This window comes from Pongo pygmaeus, chromosome 4 (genome assembly GCF_028885625.2).
Source record: "Pongo pygmaeus isolate AG05252 chromosome 4, NHGRI_mPonPyg2-v2.0_pri, whole genome shotgun sequence".
In the NCBI taxonomy this organism is placed as follows: domain Eukaryota; kingdom Metazoa; phylum Chordata; class Mammalia; order Primates; family Hominidae; genus Pongo; species Pongo pygmaeus.
The window spans coordinates 716056-733599 of NC_072377.2; the positions used below are offsets into that span (position 1 = coordinate 716056).

At 51.2% G+C, this 17544-nt stretch overlaps 1 protein-coding gene across 1 annotated transcript in view; it reads right to left on the minus strand.

The window, feature by feature from the left end:
- The window catches only part of LOC129037485 (probable palmitoyltransferase ZDHHC11B), a 58452-nt gene that overhangs the window by 26983 nt on the left and 13925 nt on the right, over positions 1–17544 (minus strand). Inside the window, exons 10-13 of the mRNA XM_063665424.1 lie at positions 10763–10944; positions 8088–8236; positions 7842–7957; positions 4239–4273 (exon numbers count right to left, since the gene is read on the minus strand). Of these exons, the coding sequence (XP_063521494.1) occupies positions 4239–4273; positions 7842–7957; positions 8088–8236; positions 10763–10944 (482 nt within the window). The remainder of the gene's footprint in view (positions 1–4238; positions 4274–7841; positions 7958–8087; positions 8237–10762; positions 10945–17544) is intronic.

Consider the following 17544-nt stretch of genomic DNA (forward strand, 5'->3'; position numbering starts at 1 on the left):
TCAGGCATCCAAAGAAGGACTGGTACCAATCTTATGAAACTATTAGAAAAGATAAAGAGGGAATCCTCCATAAATCATTCTATAAAGCCAGTATCACCTTAATACCCAAACCATGAAAGGACATAGCAAAAAGAGAAAACTACAGACCAATATCCCTCATGAATATAGATGCAAAAATCCTCAACAAAATACTAGCTAACCGAATCAAACAGCATAGCAAAAAGATGATAACACCATGGTCAAGTGGGTTTCATACCAGGTATGCAGGAATGGTTTAATATATGCAAGTCAACAAATGTGATACCTCACATAAACAGAATTAAAACCAAAAAATCAGAGATCATCTCAATAGATGCAGAAAAATCATCTGACAAGCTCTGCCATCCCTTTACAAATAGAACACTCATCAAAATCAGCACAGAAAGGACATACCTCAAGGTAATAAAAGCCCTCTATGACAAACCTACAGCCAACATTATACTGAATGGGGAAAAGTTGAAAACATTGCCCCTCAGAACTGGAATAAGACAAGGATGCCCACTTTCACCACTTCCTTTCGACACAGTACTGGCAGACCCAGCCAGAGCAATCACAGAAGAGAAAGAAAAGGCATCCAAATTGGTAAACAGGAAGTCAAATTGTCCCTGTTCACTGATGATATGGTCGTATACCTAGAAAACTCTAAATACTCATCCAAAAAGCTCCTAAATCTGATAAATGAATTCAGTAAAGTTTCAGGATACAAAATCAATGGACACAAATCAGTAACATTGCTGTGTGCCAACAATGACCAAGCTGAGAATCAAATGAAGAAGTCAACCCCTTTTGCAACTGAAAAAAAAAACAACTTAGGAATATACCTAACCCAAAAGGTGAAATATCTCTACATGGAAACCACAAAAACCTGCTGAAAGTGAACATAGAAAACACAAATAAATGGAAACACATCTCAGGCTCGTGGATGGGTAGAATTACTATTGTGAAAATGACCGTACTGCCAAAGCAATCCACAAATTCAATGCAATTCCCCTCAAAGCAGAATCATCTTTCTTCACAGAACTAGAAAAAACAATCCTAAAATTCATATGGAACCAAAAAAGACCCCAGATAGCCAAGGAAGACTAATCAAAAAGAACAAATCTGGAGGCATCACATTACCTGAGTTCAAACTATACTACAAAGCTACAGTTATCAAAACAGCAGGGTACTAATATGGAAATAGGTGTGTAGATCAATGGAACAGAATAGAGAACCCATAAATAAAGCCAAATACTTACTGCCAATCGATCTTCAACAAACAAACAAAAAACATCAAGTGGGGAAAGGACATCCTATTCAATACATGGTGCTGGGATAATTCACAAGCCACATGTGGAAGAATGAAGCTGGATCCTCACCTCGCACCTTTTACAAACATCAACTGAGGATGGATAAAAGGCTTAAATGTAAGACCTGAAAGCATACAAAAATCTACAAGATATCATCAGAAAAACTTTTCTAGGCATTGACTTTGGCAGAGCTCATGAGAAAGAATCCAAAAGCAAATGCAACAAGAACAAAGATAAATAGATGAAATTTATCTTAATTTATCTTTATTTTAAATAAGTACCTTCTGCACAGGAAAAGAAGTAATAAGCAGACTAAATAGAACCCACGGAAAGGAAGAAAATATTCACAATCTGTACATCTGACAAAGGACAAATATCCAGAATCTAAAAGGAACTCAAACAAATCTGCAAGAAAAAAACCAAATCATCCAATTGGGTGTGGTGGCTCATGCCTGTAATCCCAGTCCTTTCAGAGGCTGGGGCAGGCAGATCACTTGAAGTCAAGAGTTCAAGACCAGCCTGGCCAACATGGTGAAACTTGTCTCTACTAACAATACAAAAATTAGCTGGGCATGCTGGTGGGTGCCTGTAATCCCAGGTCCTTGGGAGCCTGAGGCAGGAGAATCGCTTCAACCCAGGAGGCAGAGGTGTCAGCGAGCCAAGATCATGCCCCTGCACTCCAGCCTGGGTGACAGAGTGAGACTCTGTCTCAAACAAACAAACAACAAAACCAACCCCATCAAAAAATGGGCAACATTCATGAAGAGACAGTTCTCAACAGAAGATATACAAATGGCCAACAAGCATAGGAACAAATGCTGAACATCACTAATTAACAGGGAAATGCAAATAAAATCCACAATGCAATACCACCTTACTCCTGGAGGAATGGCCATAATTTAAAAAATAAAGAAATAACAGATGTTGGCACGGATGTGGTGAAAAGGGAACACTTTTACACTGCTAGTGAGAATGTAAACTAGTACAACTACTATAAAAAACAGTACGGAGATTCTGTAAAGAACTTAAAGGTAGAAGTATCATCTGATCTAGCAATCCCACTACTGGCTATCTACCCAGAAGAAAAGAAGTTATCTTATGAAAAAGATACTTGCACCCACATGTTTATAGCAGCATAGTTTGCAATTGCAAAAACATGAAACCAGCCTAAAACAAATCAGTGGATAAAGAAAATGTGATATATATTTGTGATCTGTATATATGTATATACCATGGTATACTACTCAGCCATAAAAAGGAATGAAATATCAGCACTCACACAACCTGGATGGAGTTGCAGACCATTATTCTAAGTGACGTAACTCAAGAATGAAAAACCAAACATCGTAGTATTTCACTTATAAGTGGGAGCTACGCTACGAGGATGGCAAGGCATACGAATGATGTAATGGGCTTTTGGGACTCAGGGGGAATGAGAGGAGGGTGACGGATTAAAGACTACACATTGGATACAGTATACATTGCTCGGGTGGTGGGTGCACCAAAATCTCAGAAATCAACACTAAAAATCTTTTCCATGCAACCAAACACCTTGTTCCCCAAAACTATTGAAATAAAATAAAAATAAAAATTATAACTAGGCCTGGCGTGGTGGCTCACGTCTGTAATCCCAGCACTTTGGGAGGCCAAGGCGGGCAGATCATGAGGTCAGGAGATCGAGATCATCCTGGCTAACAGGGTGAAACCCATCTCTGCTAAATATGCAAAAAAAAAAAAAAAAAAAAAAAAAAAATTAGCCGTGAGGTGGCCGGCGCCTGTAGTCCCAGCTACTCGGGAGGCTGAGGCAGAAGAATGGCATGAACCCGGGAAGTGGAGCTTGCAGTGAGCCGAGATCACACCACTGCACTCCAGCCTGGGTGACAGAGCAAAATTCCATCTCAAAAAATAAAAATAAAAATAAAAAAGCTATAACTATATAAGCAAAGAGTATTGGAGGATATTTGTATAACCTTAGAGTAATGAAGCCTTTTTAAAGCAAGACAAAAGGAAATGTTAACAAATTTGGCTTCAGAAAAGTTCACAACCTCCACACTGTGAAAGATCCCATAGGGTTCCTAATATGCAAAGAGCTGTTACGTTTGATAATCCAAATAGCCCAACTGTTGAACGTTAATTCACACAACAAAAATTGTAAAATGGTCAAAACATGAAAAAATGTTCAGTCGTAATTGTAGTAAGGAAATGCATATTAAAATATTATATATTTTCTTTGAATAAAACTAAGCATACTGTTAGTATCTCATGCTGAGAAGAGCGACAGCGTTGAATGAGGTGTGAGCTGCTCCACCCGTTTGAGAAAGTCATCAGAAAGAGTCTGTGAAGACTGAAAATGCGCGTGCCCTTTGACTCTTAGCTTCCAAAATAAAACGAACTGCACTGCACAACACTGGCTCAAAGACGCTTCTTGAAACCCTGTTTGTGAAGCCAGCCCTGGCCCTGTTGGGTGGGGCTGCGGGGTCAAGGCACCCCCAGTGCTCCCATTTACTTAGCACCTTGACTCAGGAACAGGTTGGACTCTCAGAGCTTACAATTTCTACGAAATGCTATTAGAGATCATAAGAAATACATTCAGACTCACAACTACACATGTGTTCATGGAGAGATGTAGAAATAAATAAGTGGGTCTTATTCTTGTGTGTTAGTTTAGATGTTAGTTATGAAGAAGGGAGTGAAGAATGTAGTTTCTGCAAGTAAGACAAGCACATTGAGATAGATAATTTGGTATAATTTAGCAACATTAACCAAAACTATTTTATCTTCTACTGCATCATCCCATGATTTCAAAATGTCTCATCATAGGTGAATTATTTTCCAAAGTCATTTGACTTAAGAAAAGAATACAGCTATTCTTCAGAGTGACCAAGCTACTGCAGGAAGCTTGCAACTTACCCCTGTGCAGATGAGCCCAGGGCGCCGTCTCCTTGCTGTGGGGCAAATGAAAATTCGTCACATGAAAAAAGAAGTTGTTGACATGCAGCTGATTCTTACGTAAAAGTCACGTCTATTATTCCTGGGTTTTGAGGAATGGTACCTGGAGTTCTCTTGGGTCCTGAGTTTAGATCTCAGAACCACTTACGTGTGCACGCGTTTTCATTTCTCTCTGGTGAGGAACTGGGAGTGGGATTCTGGTCATATATTAGACATTTATCTTTTAAAGAAATGCCAAACTGCTTTCCAATGTGGTAGCACTTTACACCCTCATTTAACTCCCACTAGCAAAAAACGCAGGAGACTTGCAATTTCTCTACAACTTCACCAACCCTCGGTGGTGTCTGTCTTTTTGATGACAGGCATTCTCCTGGGTGTGTGCTAGTGTCTGATTGTGGTTTCACTTTGCAGCTGCCTGATGTAGAATGATGTGGAGCATAGTTTTCCTTGTGCTTATGTGGCATCCATGTAGCTATACATCTACATCTACCTTGGTAAGGAGTTTGTTCAAATCTTTTGCCCATTTTTTAGATGTATGTATGTATTTTAATTTATTTTTGTAGAGATGCTCAGGCTGGTCTTGAACTCCTGGCCTCAAGCAATCCTCTTGCTTGGCCTCCCAAAGCACTGAGATTATAGGTGCTTCCCATTGTGTCCAGCCCTCTTGCCCATTTGAAAAACTGGGTTTTCTGTTTATGTTTTTGTCTGTTGTTTTTTTACAATTGCACTTTGAAAGCTCTTTGTGTCTTTGTGTCTTTGTGTATTCCGGACATCAGTTTAAGACTTGAAAATATTTTGTTTGCCTGTGGCTTGCACAGGAACGAACACCTGGCTTTAGTGTGCTTTGCTTTACCGCACTTCACAGATACTGTGTTTTTTCACAAATTGAGGGTTTGTGGTGACCCTGGTCCAGCAAGTATGTCGGCGCCATTTTCCCCACAGTGTGTGCTCACTTCAAGCGTCTGTGTAAGCAGCTTTTAGCAATAAAGCACTTTTCATTCAGATACATAGTTTTAGACATAATGCTGTTACACACATGTCACGTAAATAACTTTTATAAGCACTGGGAAACCAGCAATTCATGTGACTTGTTTTACTGAGATGTTCACTTCATTGTGGCTTTCTAAAACCAAACCTGCAATATCTCTCATGTGTGCCTGTATTTTCATTTTCTTTAATGGTGACTTTTGAAGAGCAAATATTTTCAATTTTGGTAAAGTCCAAACTATGATTTTTTTCTTTAATAGGCAGTGATTTTGGTATCAGATCAAAGAAAAGCTTTGTCTCACTAAAGATCACAGAGATTGCATTCTATGCTTGTTTCTAGAAGTGTTCTATGTTCAGCTTTTAAGTTGAGGTGTCAGATGGATTTGGGGCTAATTTTTCTGTGGGGAATGAAGTGATCCTGGGTAATCTTTGTACAGGTATGAAGAACTCAATCATTCTTTTTTCTTTTCCATGTGGATATCCAATTGTTCTAGTACCACTTGTTGAACTATAATTTCTCCCCATTTAATGATTTTAGTACCATTATTTAAAGTCAATTGACCATATATGAAAGCTTTAACTTTGGACCTTTCTTCTGGTCCATTTCTCTATATCTGTCTCTGTTGGCGCCACACTGTTTTTGTTACTGTAGCTTTATGTTGCTCTCTATGTCAGTGCCACCTGTCTTTAGTGCTACAGCTTTATAGCAAAATTTAAAGCCTGGTTGTGTAAGTTCTCCAATTTTATTTTTTCTCAAAATCATTTTGGCTAGTACAGTAGCCTAGGTCTTTTGAATTTGCATATACATTTTAGGACCACCTTGTCATTTCTGCTAAAACAGAAGCCTGCTGGGGTTCAGCAGGGATTGTGGTAACTCTGTAGATCAGTTTTGGGGAAAACTGCTCTTTTAATAGTATTTTTTTCCAATCTATGAATGTTGTATAGCTTTTCACTTAATAGAGCGTCTCTGACTTCTCTCAGTCATGGTGTGTAGCTTTCAGTGTACATATTTGCACAAGGTTTATTAAATTTATTCTTTTTTATTAGATTGTGAAAGGAAGTTTTAAAAACATAACCCAGATTTTTCATTGCTGGTGGATAGAGATGTGCAAGTGTGTATTTTAATATGTGCCCCACAACCTTGTTAAGCGATTTTATTATCTTAACTAGGTCTTAAAACATACTTTTTAGCTTTCATTGCCTGCAAATAAACACAGTTTTACTTCGTATTCTGTGTGCCTTCATTTTCCCTGCTGCGCTGGGCTGGCCGGAATGTTCCGGCAACATCAGCAGTGGGAGGAAGGGGCGTCATCACCTGTGCCCAGCCTCCAAGAGAGGGTCACCAGCCTTTCACCAGGAAATGTCATGTCAGGTACACAGGGTGCTTTCCTATCATTCCTAGGTCACTGAGAGTTGTTAAAAATCATGAATGGGAACTTGCTGTTAACAAACCCTTTTCTGCATTGATTGGGAAGATTGCATGGTTACGGTTCTCTATTGGACTAACGTGCTGAGCTGTAGTAATTGACTTCTAGGCCTTAAGCCACTGCTTACCCCTGGAGTGACATCACTTGGCCACAGTGCACAGTCCTGCCCCGTGCTGCTCCATTTGGTTTGCCAAGGTCTTATCAGTGATCTTTGCCTGTGTTTCCTGAATGTACTGGCTTATGAATATCTGGCTTTGGTGTCAGGTTGATAGTGGCATTGCTGAATGAGTTGGGAAGTGTTGCTTCCTTCTCTGTTTTCTGAAAGAGTCTGTGTGTAGGTGGTATTGTATTTTTTCTTAAAATCTTTGCTGGAATTCATGCATGAAGACTACAGGGCCTGGGATTTTTCTTCACTGGGAGATTTTAAATTAGTAGTTCAGTCTCTTGGCTGTTCTATGTCTATTTAGACTTTCTATGTCTTCTTGAGTTAGTTATAATAATTCATGTCACTTAACTGGAAAGGGAACTAACTTCCTTAAGTTAAAAAGCATGTTTCAGGCCAGGTACAGTGGCTCATGCCTGTAATCCCAGCACTTTCGGAGGCCAAGGCGGGTGGATAACCTGAGGCCACAAGTTTGAGACCAGCCTGGCGTGTCAAAACCACGTCTCTACTAAAAATACAAAAATTAGCCGGGCGAAGTGACATACATCTGCGATCCCAGCTACTTGGGAGGCTGAGGCAGGCAAACTGTTTGAACCCAGCAGGTGGAGGCTGCAGTGAGCTGAGATTTCACCACTTCACTCCACCCTGGGCAACAGAGCAAGACTCTGTCTCAAAAAAAAAAAAGATGCAAAAAGCACATTTCAACTTTGGAAGATGTATAATGCAGTACAGAAATGTCCAGGAGACTCAGTTCCTTTCCTATCTTTGCACTAGGAAGTCATTGGTGCATGACTGGTGTTTATGTTAATAAAGACACATAGACACACCCATGCACAGAGCCTCACACACAGACACACACACTCACAGCAGAGTCCACGGGCTGCATCAGCCCTGGAGTAAAGGAGCGTGGCTGAGAGGTCCCAACCACAGAGTGACCTTAGACATTGTCCCAGGCCTCGAGAAATGGAGCAGAGAGACAGGTGGTACCTGGAGAAATCCTTCCTCCATTTGCATGTATGGATCTTTCCTCACTGCTTGATGTTTTGAACTCTCTTCTTTGCAGGTCTTAATGAGATACCCAAAGGTGGTCATCTTCTTGGCCTCTGGAAAGGGAAAAGGAGGAACAGGACAAGTTACCAGCCCTGCGGCTTTGCACGGCGCCCACAGGACAGCTCAGCAGGGCGGCCAGTGCCACTGATCCGGCCCCTGCACAGGGAGCCCGGCTCCACCCACCATGCAGGCCCTGTGAGGCCAGGATGGGTGCAGGTGCCTTGTGGGCCCAGGGCTGCAGCTCGCTGATGGTCAGCAGGAGGGGTCTGTAGCTGTCACCTGGGGACCGGTGCTGATCCACGCCCCCCCATGCCTGCCAAGGCCTCACTGAGCTGCATTGTTAGTGGTGTCAGAAGACGAGCTGCCTCTCACAGACCTGGGTCCCCCATACCATGCAGCCTGAGAGGTTGCTCCAGATCCCCTGGGATCACTGGCAGGGGTAAGAGGCCAGCTCAGGAGGGGCTGCTCTGTCTGAGGGTCCAGGTGGCCTGCGGGGTTCCTCACATCTGGACACTGGGTGGGGCGCACCTTGGGGGATGCACAGAGACCCCGAACTCGGAGGACCACACAGTGTGGTGTCCACCCTGAGGTGCTGGCTAGCAGGTCCTGGGACCACACGCTCCTGAGGGTGCTCAGAGCCCCAGGCCCAGGAGGTGAACATGAGTGCTGTGAGTGCCACTTGGCACAGCCTCTGATGGGGCTGAGACAGGTCACCATCCCTGCAGCCCTGCACAGTGCCCACAGGACAGCTCAGCAGGCCGGCCAGAGCCCCATCCACCCAGCCTGCCCTGCGGGCAGCAAAGCAGCCCAGGGAAGCAAAGCAAAACCTGAGACACCCGTTTATCTAAAAGAGCCGTCTTAACAAACATTAATAAAATGGGCTCTGCACCTATTTCAGCCATGAGCTTCCATGGAGGGGCCAAACTCTCCATGCTTCTTTCCCTAAACACCAACACCGTGAGAGCCGATGTTTTGTGACTATTTCTGGAGACTGGGGCGGCCGCCCACAGAGGCCTATTTGCAGTGAGGAGCAGATGGCGGCTGGCGCCCTGGGGAGCTGCCTGCGGCCAGCCCAGCCCTCACAGGATGCGTCTCACCACAGCTTCTCCCGTCCTGTGAGGTAGAGAAGAAGCTCCTGGCCGTCCTGGAGTCACTGCCCAGGGAGGCTCTGGGTCACAGGGGTGGGGACTGGCCTGGGTGTCGTGATCCCAGGCATCCTGCCTCCCGCCCACAGCAGCCGCCTGCCTGTCCTTTCATGTTTCTGCCACACCTGGTCTGGGCTTTGTGTTCAAGGAGCCCGTTGGCAAGTGCAGTGCCTGGCTCAGAGGACAGACCAGGCCATCTCCCCCAGCCCCGCATGGCTTCAGGCCCACTGCCCTTCCCTGCTCCTCCACCGCCTGAGGCAAGGGCCAGCTTCTCCGCAGCACAAGTGCCATCCACACTTGTTTGTGTCTCATTCTTCATCCTCTCCCCGCAGCGTGCAGGTGACCATGCCTCACCCAAAGAAGCCTGCAGCCCCCCACGTGCTCAGCACACAGTGGGCATTGACTATTTTAACCAGGGGAAACATTTTGTACACAACGTTGGAAAAAAATGACAAGTGCGGACTTTGTATTACTGGGCAGTTTGAGCATCCGTTAATCTGAGGCACATGTGGATAAGACCATGTGGCCTCGGCCCAACCTCAGCTGATTCTCCTGTTGTGGGGGACTCACCCTGACTGAGCACCTGAGGGTGAGAGATTTCCTGATAAGGAGAGATGATGAATTCTCGGTGGAGTGAAACTCCAGAAAAGCCTTCATAGGTGGTAAATCCAAAAATATTTAAATATGAGAGATTGCTAGATAATTCTAGAAAGTACTTTTAAAAATATTCCTGATTCTAAGAGGGGTGGAGAGTTTTGAAGGAGGCCCAAATGACTTCTCACTCTTAAGGGTTTCAGCTTCAGGAACAGGCAGCCTGTAACATTCTACAAGGCAGACGTGCATCTCCATGAAGTTACATCTGAGGCTTTAGTTCCATTCCATTCAGTAAACATATCCTAAGCACCCACTCTATACAGGCACCGGCCTTGACATCCAAAACTAAAACTCTGAAAACATCACATTCAGCACTGTGAATGGAGCACTGTGAATGGGAGGCTGGGGGAGGGTGTTGAGGTCTGTGGGAAGGAGAAGCAGGGCAGCTGCGGGCAGAGGTAGCCACAGAGCAGGAGGAGCTGTGTCTGTGGCCGCCCTGAGCGTAGACCCCCCACCAGCCTTCCTGCATCAGCCTCACTCTGAGCCATGGCCCCGGAGAAGGCTGCGCCTGCCCCATGGTTCCAGGAGTTGAGGCCAGGGACTTGGATCCCACCTGTGCCTACAGGGCCTCCCTTGCAGCTGACAGCAGCCCTGTAGTCACCCCCTAGGCCATCACGGAGGCCTCCAGGGCCCCCGGAGACACTGGAACCCTTACCTCCCTCTTTCCTAGGGGCTTGTCTTGAAAATCCCCAAGAAAGACAGTGCTCTCTTGCCCCGGGACCTCAGGGGAGGGACCTCATGCACAAAATCCACTGAGGATCAAACATGCCTGAGTGCTGCTGCGTTTCATTCCAGGGGAGCAGCGGGTCACCTGCAGGTGACAGACCCAGCCCTCCAGTCTCAGCCCGGCCTGCAGAGGAGTTGGGGCGGCCCGGCACTGCGCCCGGTTCACAGCGTGATGAGGGGCTATCCACCCGCAGCCACAGGGCCGGGCCCTGGAACCTCCATTAGCATCAGCTTGCGGCCATGGCACGGGCCCTGAGAGACCAGCAGTGGCCTGAGCTCTTGGACCCCTGGAGGTGACCCTGACACCGTGGGGCCTCGGCGAGGGCGGGCACTCACACGGTGACCCTGCACAGGTGGCAGAACTGATTCTGGATCACGTGTGCGTGTTTTGATCTGTCGAAGATGGGCATGGGCTGAGAATAGTTCTTCTTGAGTCTGACATTGGAGTCGGCCGGGTCGATGCAGGAGGCGATCAGGTGGACGACGAGGTGGAAGGAGAAGATCCCCCCGGTCACCTGGCATGTCAAGGAAGAACCTGGCCCAGGGCCTGGTCAGCCTGGCACGAGGCGTCCCCGTGAGGCCCAAGGGCCCAGAGGAGGCGCGGCCGCCGGTCAGCCCTGCTCACCCAGCCCTGCACACCTGGCCCTGTACACTCGGCCATGTACACACAGCCCTACACACCCAGTCCTGCACACTCGGCCCTGTTCACCCAGCCCTGCATACCTGGTGCTGCACACACAGCCCTGCTCACCCAGGCCCAGAGGAAACGAGGCCACCCATCAGCCCTGCACACACAGCCCTGTGCCACTCGGGGACCGGGAAGTTTGTCCCCATGCCCCTTTTTGTTCATCCCTGTTGGACACAGGGCAAATTCCCCGCAGAAAGCACCACACCCCCAGAGTCTCGGCCAGCCCAGCCACACACAGTGACCCCAAAACCCTTTACAGGTTGAGGCACAGAGCAGGGCCACAGGAGGGACACCCCAGGTGTAAACACAGCCAGATGCAGCCCCAGAGGCCCTGGAGAAGCCTGGGTTCTTTCATACCAGAGACCCCTCAGCACTGGGAGAGAAGCACAGCCTCAGAGAACAGGAGCAGGGGGAGGAGGGAGGGAGCTGCACAGCCTACCCGCTCCCTCTAGACCCCAGACGGCTCGCTCAGGGACCCTCTCCGTGAGACTAGCTCAGAGAACCCCCCCCACCAGACTCACTCAGGGACCCCCGACTCACTCAGGGCCCCTCTGGACTCTGAGGGACTCCAGACTCTCTCGAGGACCTCAGACTCACTCAGGGACCCTGGGCCTCTGTCTTGAGCCCTCTGGGCTCGGAGCCTGGCTGCGGGGGCACTGGGGAGAGGGTCCTTGTCCCCTGGAGCCAGGAGAAGCTGGGCTCCCCGTGACTGGGATGTCAGCTCCCGCCCTCAGATCCTGGCTCCCTCCTCCTCTCACCCTGGGACCAACACAGACTCCCCATGGCAACCAAATAGAGGGGGTGGAGTGCGGGGCCCTCCCGTCACCCTGCCTGGCCCTGGACCGCCTTCTAGCCAGGAGTTCAGGGTTGACAGCCATCTCCGCAGAGCAGCCCAGAGGCCCTCGCAGTGTGGCCTAAGCTTGGCATGGAAACGCAGGCTGCCGACCTGCGGGGCACGGCGCTGTTCCTCCTTGGCACCAGGGGCAAGGAAGAAGGTGCTGGCCATGTGCAAAAAGCCACGTAGGGATTTTAGCAGAAGGCTGCCAGCAGGGCGGGTCCTGCGCCAGGCCAGGGGGCTGCTGTCCCTCCTGACAGAGCCCCTCTCCGGAGCCCCCTCAGGCAACGTTGGGACAGCTTCGCTGCTGCTGGGCTCACCCTCAGCCTCATCCTGGCACCACCTTGGGGCATGGGGTTAGGGTTTTTATGCAGCAGTCCTTCCCTGACGAGGGTCCCGTAAGAAGTGTGCTGCAATGCGTGGGAAGCCTGAGTGTGAAGCTGGTTCCGACCGAAATGCAGACACAGGTGCCGAAGCCCTCAGCAGGATGCGCCGCACACCCTGCATCTTCCAGGCACCCACGCGGCCCCGGGCCCTGGGTGCTTGTGTGTGTGAGCTACGGAGGAGGCTCTGTGCGTGCAAACATGGCTGCAAGGAGGATAGGCGAGAATGATCTGGATGCCAAGGGGATGGGACTGGGGAGCTGCTGCCCAGGCTGGGGTGCGGTGGGAGCTGGGCAGTGCGGCAACGGGGCCAGCCAGGCCCTGGGGGACTCACATGGGGGCCAGGACTGATCACACACCTGCAGTTGCCACTCTGATCCCATCATGGTAGAGGAGAGGCCTGCAGGGGCCCCACCCGAGTGGGGAGTGGACTGAGGCTGCAGGGGCTGTAAAGGGTGTGGGTCAGCCGGGCCGGGCACAGGGCTCACTGTCCAGCTGGTGACACTGACATGACCGAGCCTGCATCCCGGCTGTTTTCCCGGTGTACCCGCTCCCTGCAGGCTGAGCTGGGGACACTGCACTATTTATGTGGTCGCCGGGGCAACGGGGATCTCGTCTGGAGCCTTGGGACGCTATCGGTGGCAGCTGAGGACAATGAGACGAGGCAGGAAGCTGCACTGTGGTCCAGGGGCAGCCCCTTCCTCCGCAGAGCTGGAGCACCACTTCCCTCACTGGAAACCAGTGGCAGGGAGGGTGGGGCCAGGCAGGGCCTCTGCACAGGCAGCAGGTGAAGCTCAGGCTGAGGACGCCCCCCCAGGCCTTTGGTCACTACATCCGACTGCAGCCTCACATTCTCCGGGCTTCGCACACAGAAGCCCACTGCCAGGGAGACGGTGCTGCTGCAGGGGGCCACCAGGAGACAGCCTGAGGATGGTGTGGCCCTAACCGGGACCCATTGACTTCCCTGTGGAGGAGCTCAGGGCTGTCCTGAGCCTCAACTTGCCAGGCAAACCCCGTGGAGCTGCCTGAGCCCATTCCCGAGCCAGTCCCCAAACCTGCGGGCGCCGTGGCCAGGCAGTCACCCTGAAGGCGTCCACCCAGAAACAAGGGTTTAGCTGGCAAGGGATCCCCCCAAGATTCCAGGGCAGTGTCTTCACCTGGACAGTTCCGTGGGACTCAAAGCTTTTTTCATGAGAACCAGGTTGAAGTAAATCTTTCACCGCACACTAGGGTGCCCTGCTGTCCATCGGCCGCACTTTGGCCAGCGAGGTCCGCGCTCTGCGGGTGGGCTTGGGTCATCCTACTGGGACATCCGTCACCCACAGGAATGATGCTGGTGACCTTAAGTTGGCTATGTTTTGCCCAGACTGACCCAGCTAGCCACTCTGCCCATCACCCTTGGGTAACCCTTCCTGAGCTGGCGGGGAGCCCCGGGATAGAGATGACATGGAGCACCATATTCTCAATTTTCTCTGCTTCTACTTTCACATTTAATTTTATCCCGGTAATGTTTCATGTTCCAATGAGCAATAAAAAGTAAAAGAAGTAGAGTAAGTGTCTCCCTTTCATCACCGAAACTGCCTGCCCTCTGGAAGTTTCGGTCTCAAGCTGTCATGAGAACTGTAGCTATGCTGGAACCTCCCCTAGCAACAATCTGTATTTTGTAAATAAACAGGGCCGCAGCCCCAGCCCAGGACACACGCCCTGCACCCTTTGTAACACTGCTAACCTTTCCCCCGCCCTGTTCTGCAGGCAGGAAGAGAGGAGGTGGAGAGTGAGCCCACAGCCCCTACTCCTGGGGCCCAGCGCGGTCACGCCTTATCGTCTTATCAATCCCTGCGGAGCTCAAAGCTGACACTTGCCACCAAAGGCGCAGCACCACTCCATGCTGGTGAATCTTCCACTGCGGCTGCCAAGCTCGTGCTGCCCTGGGCCACAGCACAGGACTTTGCTGGGAAGAGATTTCTCCAGATTAAACAGAGTTACCCAGATTCCAATCCATTCCACACAACAGGCCCTACAGATGCTGCGGCGGCGGCGGAGCCTGTTTCCCTTTGCAGAAGAACAGACACGGGCACATGGGCACTGAGGCATGCTCTGGAAGGGCCCATACACGAGGCCGCTGGATGGTTGACCAAGCCTGGCACTCAAATGTCCGCCTAACCTGGGGTCTTTATTCCATTTCTTCCCCACTTTCCACAACACAGCATCCCTCACCCTGCACCTGACCTCCCCTGGGGTCAGGGGCTGCAGCCACGGGGCCTGGGTGGTCACTTCCCAGACCCGCCTGGGTCCCTGCAGGTGCCAGATAGCACAGGCACCCTCCAGTGGCCACAGTGCAAAGCCACATGCTGCTGGCCAAGGGGCCCGAGGGGGTCACTGAGGCGCGGGCACGGGGAGTGCAGCCGGGGATGCCGTCCTGAGCCCAGTGCCGGCCAGCAGGAGGGGCAGCACGGACAAGGGCTGGGACACCAAGGGCTCCTTTAGAAATGGAGATCCAAGTGTGGAGTGGGGGGTACAGGGGAGCCACAGAGGGTTCACCTACCAGAGAGCAGGCGACAGCTCAGAGGCACGCGTGGCCAAGCCATGGGCCAAAGGAAGAGTGGAGAGAAGGGATTCTAACAGCACATAAGGAACAACCAGGTGTGGAGGGTCGATGCGATCCCCCACATAGGTCCAAGCCCTAACCTGCAGCACCTGTGGATGTGACCTCACTTGGAAATAGGGTCTTTGCAGATAATCCTGTTAGGGCAAGGTCTTTTCGGGTAGGCCCTACTCCAATGACTGGCAACTTTACAAAAATGGGAACCCAACGGCAGCAGACACACGCAGAAAAAAGACAGTGTGAACACGAGAAGACAAGCCACAGAGAGCGGCCAGAACCGTCCCCTCCAGCAGCTTCAGGGGGAGCAGGGTGCAGCCAGCACCCGATTCCAGACCCCGGGCCCCAGAACTGTGAGACCAGATATGTCTGCTATTGCAGGCACCTAGTTTTTGGTCCTTTGTGATGGCAGCCCCAGGACACGCCACGGCCACCTGGTGATGCTGAGGGAGAGAGACAGATGGCAGCCAGAGCAGCAGGGGAGGGGCTACCTTCCTCTGCAGAGCATGCACTGGGCCATGCGGTAGAATCACAGATGGAAACACCGCATTTTACACCCCCAGCGTAACTGTGATTCAGATGAGGGTTGCAACAAAAAGCGACATACCTGAGACTCAGAGTCCACATGTGCACCACTCCGGACTGGCAGGGGCAGGGACCCGGTCCACCCTCCCAAGGAACCGCTGCGTCCCCACCTACAGGGCCTCCTGACAGTGCAGTGGGACAGGCCAACACCACCCGTGCAGCGTTCTTCTGAAACTGCTCAGCCTCAACCACACAGACCCCCAGGTGGTGGAGCAAGACACTGGTCTGGATATGCCATGACACTGTGGTCAAGGAGATACCAGCAGCTGCCAGGAAAACGTAGGCGGGCGCTGTGCTGACCTAAACACACCAAGAGACTCCGTCGCAACATGCCCAGAACCTTGGCTGGATTCTGGATTAAAAATCCTCTCAGGCACATCCGGCGGCTGTTGGAGAATGTTGACGTGGACTGCCTCGGCCACGGTGCGATCACGGCCTGTCTTCTCACTGCCATGAAGGTACAATACAGGAGGACACCTGTGTCTGGAGGGCATGTGCTGGAGCAGGGCGGCGGGCCATGCAGCACGGGGTTAGTGACTGTGGGCTTCAGTGACATCCTCACCCCTCACTGCAGGACACCCGGGGCCAATGGGGCTGCCGTGCAGCTCTGTGGGTCTGTGGATTTCTGGGCCCTGGAGGTGGAGGGGGCCATCTAGGACCCAGACTTTGGGGTGTGGGAACTCGGGGACATAGGTGGAGAATTCGGAGGCTGGGCCACAGCAGAAGCTGGGCCAATGGCAGGGGATCTTGGGGAACGCCAGCAGGGCCACAGGGTAAACCTTGGGCCTGGTAGAGACAGGCCACTACTCAGAACTACGATCTGTCCTCCTGACGAGTGGAGGGGCGCAAGGCTGGCAGTGTGTGCCGGGTGGACACATGGTTTGCCACATTCCAGCACCCCCCATTGTAGAAGCCTGAACCCCCACACGTGTGTCCAGGCCTTAGACCCCCATGGAACCCCCACTCTGGTGACTGGGCACACTCAGGGCCTCTCAGAAAAGGCCTCCTCTTGGGAAGTGAGCACTGCTTCCCTAAATCCCCTAGGATTGGGAAGGCCACGGAGCAGACAGGGGGACACAAAGTCTTCTGCTCACAGCCCTGGACGGCCACTCACAGCCCAGATGGCCACTCCCAGCCCTGGACGGCCACTCACAGCCCAGACGGCCACTCCCAGCCCCAGACGGCCATTCATAGCCCCAGACTGCCACTCACAGCCCTGGACAGCCACTCCTAGCCCCAGACGGCCACTCAACTCACAGCCCTGGGCAGCCACTCACAGTCCTGGCTAGCCAGTCACAGTCCCAGCCAGCCACTCACAGCCCCGGATGGCCACTCACAGCCTCAGATGGCCAGTCACAGCTGGACGGCCACTCACAGCCCCAGACAGACATTCCCAGTCCCAGACGGACACTCCCAGCCCTGGACAGTCACTCGCAATCCTGGAGGGTCACTCACAGCCCTGGACAGACACTCCCAGCCCCAGACAGACACTCCCAGCCCCGGACAGCCATCCCCAGCCCTGGACAGTCACTCCCAGCCCCAGACAGTCACTTGCAGCCCCGGACAGCTACTCACAGCCCCAGAAAGACCCTCCCAGCCCAGACAGACCCTCCCAGCCCAGACAGACCCTCCCAGCCCAGACAGACACTCCTAGCCCTGGAAGGCCACTCACAGCTCCAGATGGCCACTCAAAGCCCTGGATGGCCACTCACAGCCTGGACGGCCACTCACAGCCCCTGAAGGCCACTCACAGCCCCAGACAGCCACTCACAACCCCAGATGGCCACTCACAGCCCCAGACAGCCACCTGCAAACAAGATGCAGGTTGCAAGAGGGATGGAGCCAGAGAGCGCCCAGGATGAGTGTATGCCACAGTCAGCACTCACGTCTCTCACTGAAGCACATCCTTGGACCCCTGGCAAGGCTCTCTGCGAGACCAGCTGGGACCAGCCCATTTCAGACTTGTAGATAGGGTGTGGCCTGACCTCCCAAGGGAACTTTAGCTGCACAAGGCACCCAAGA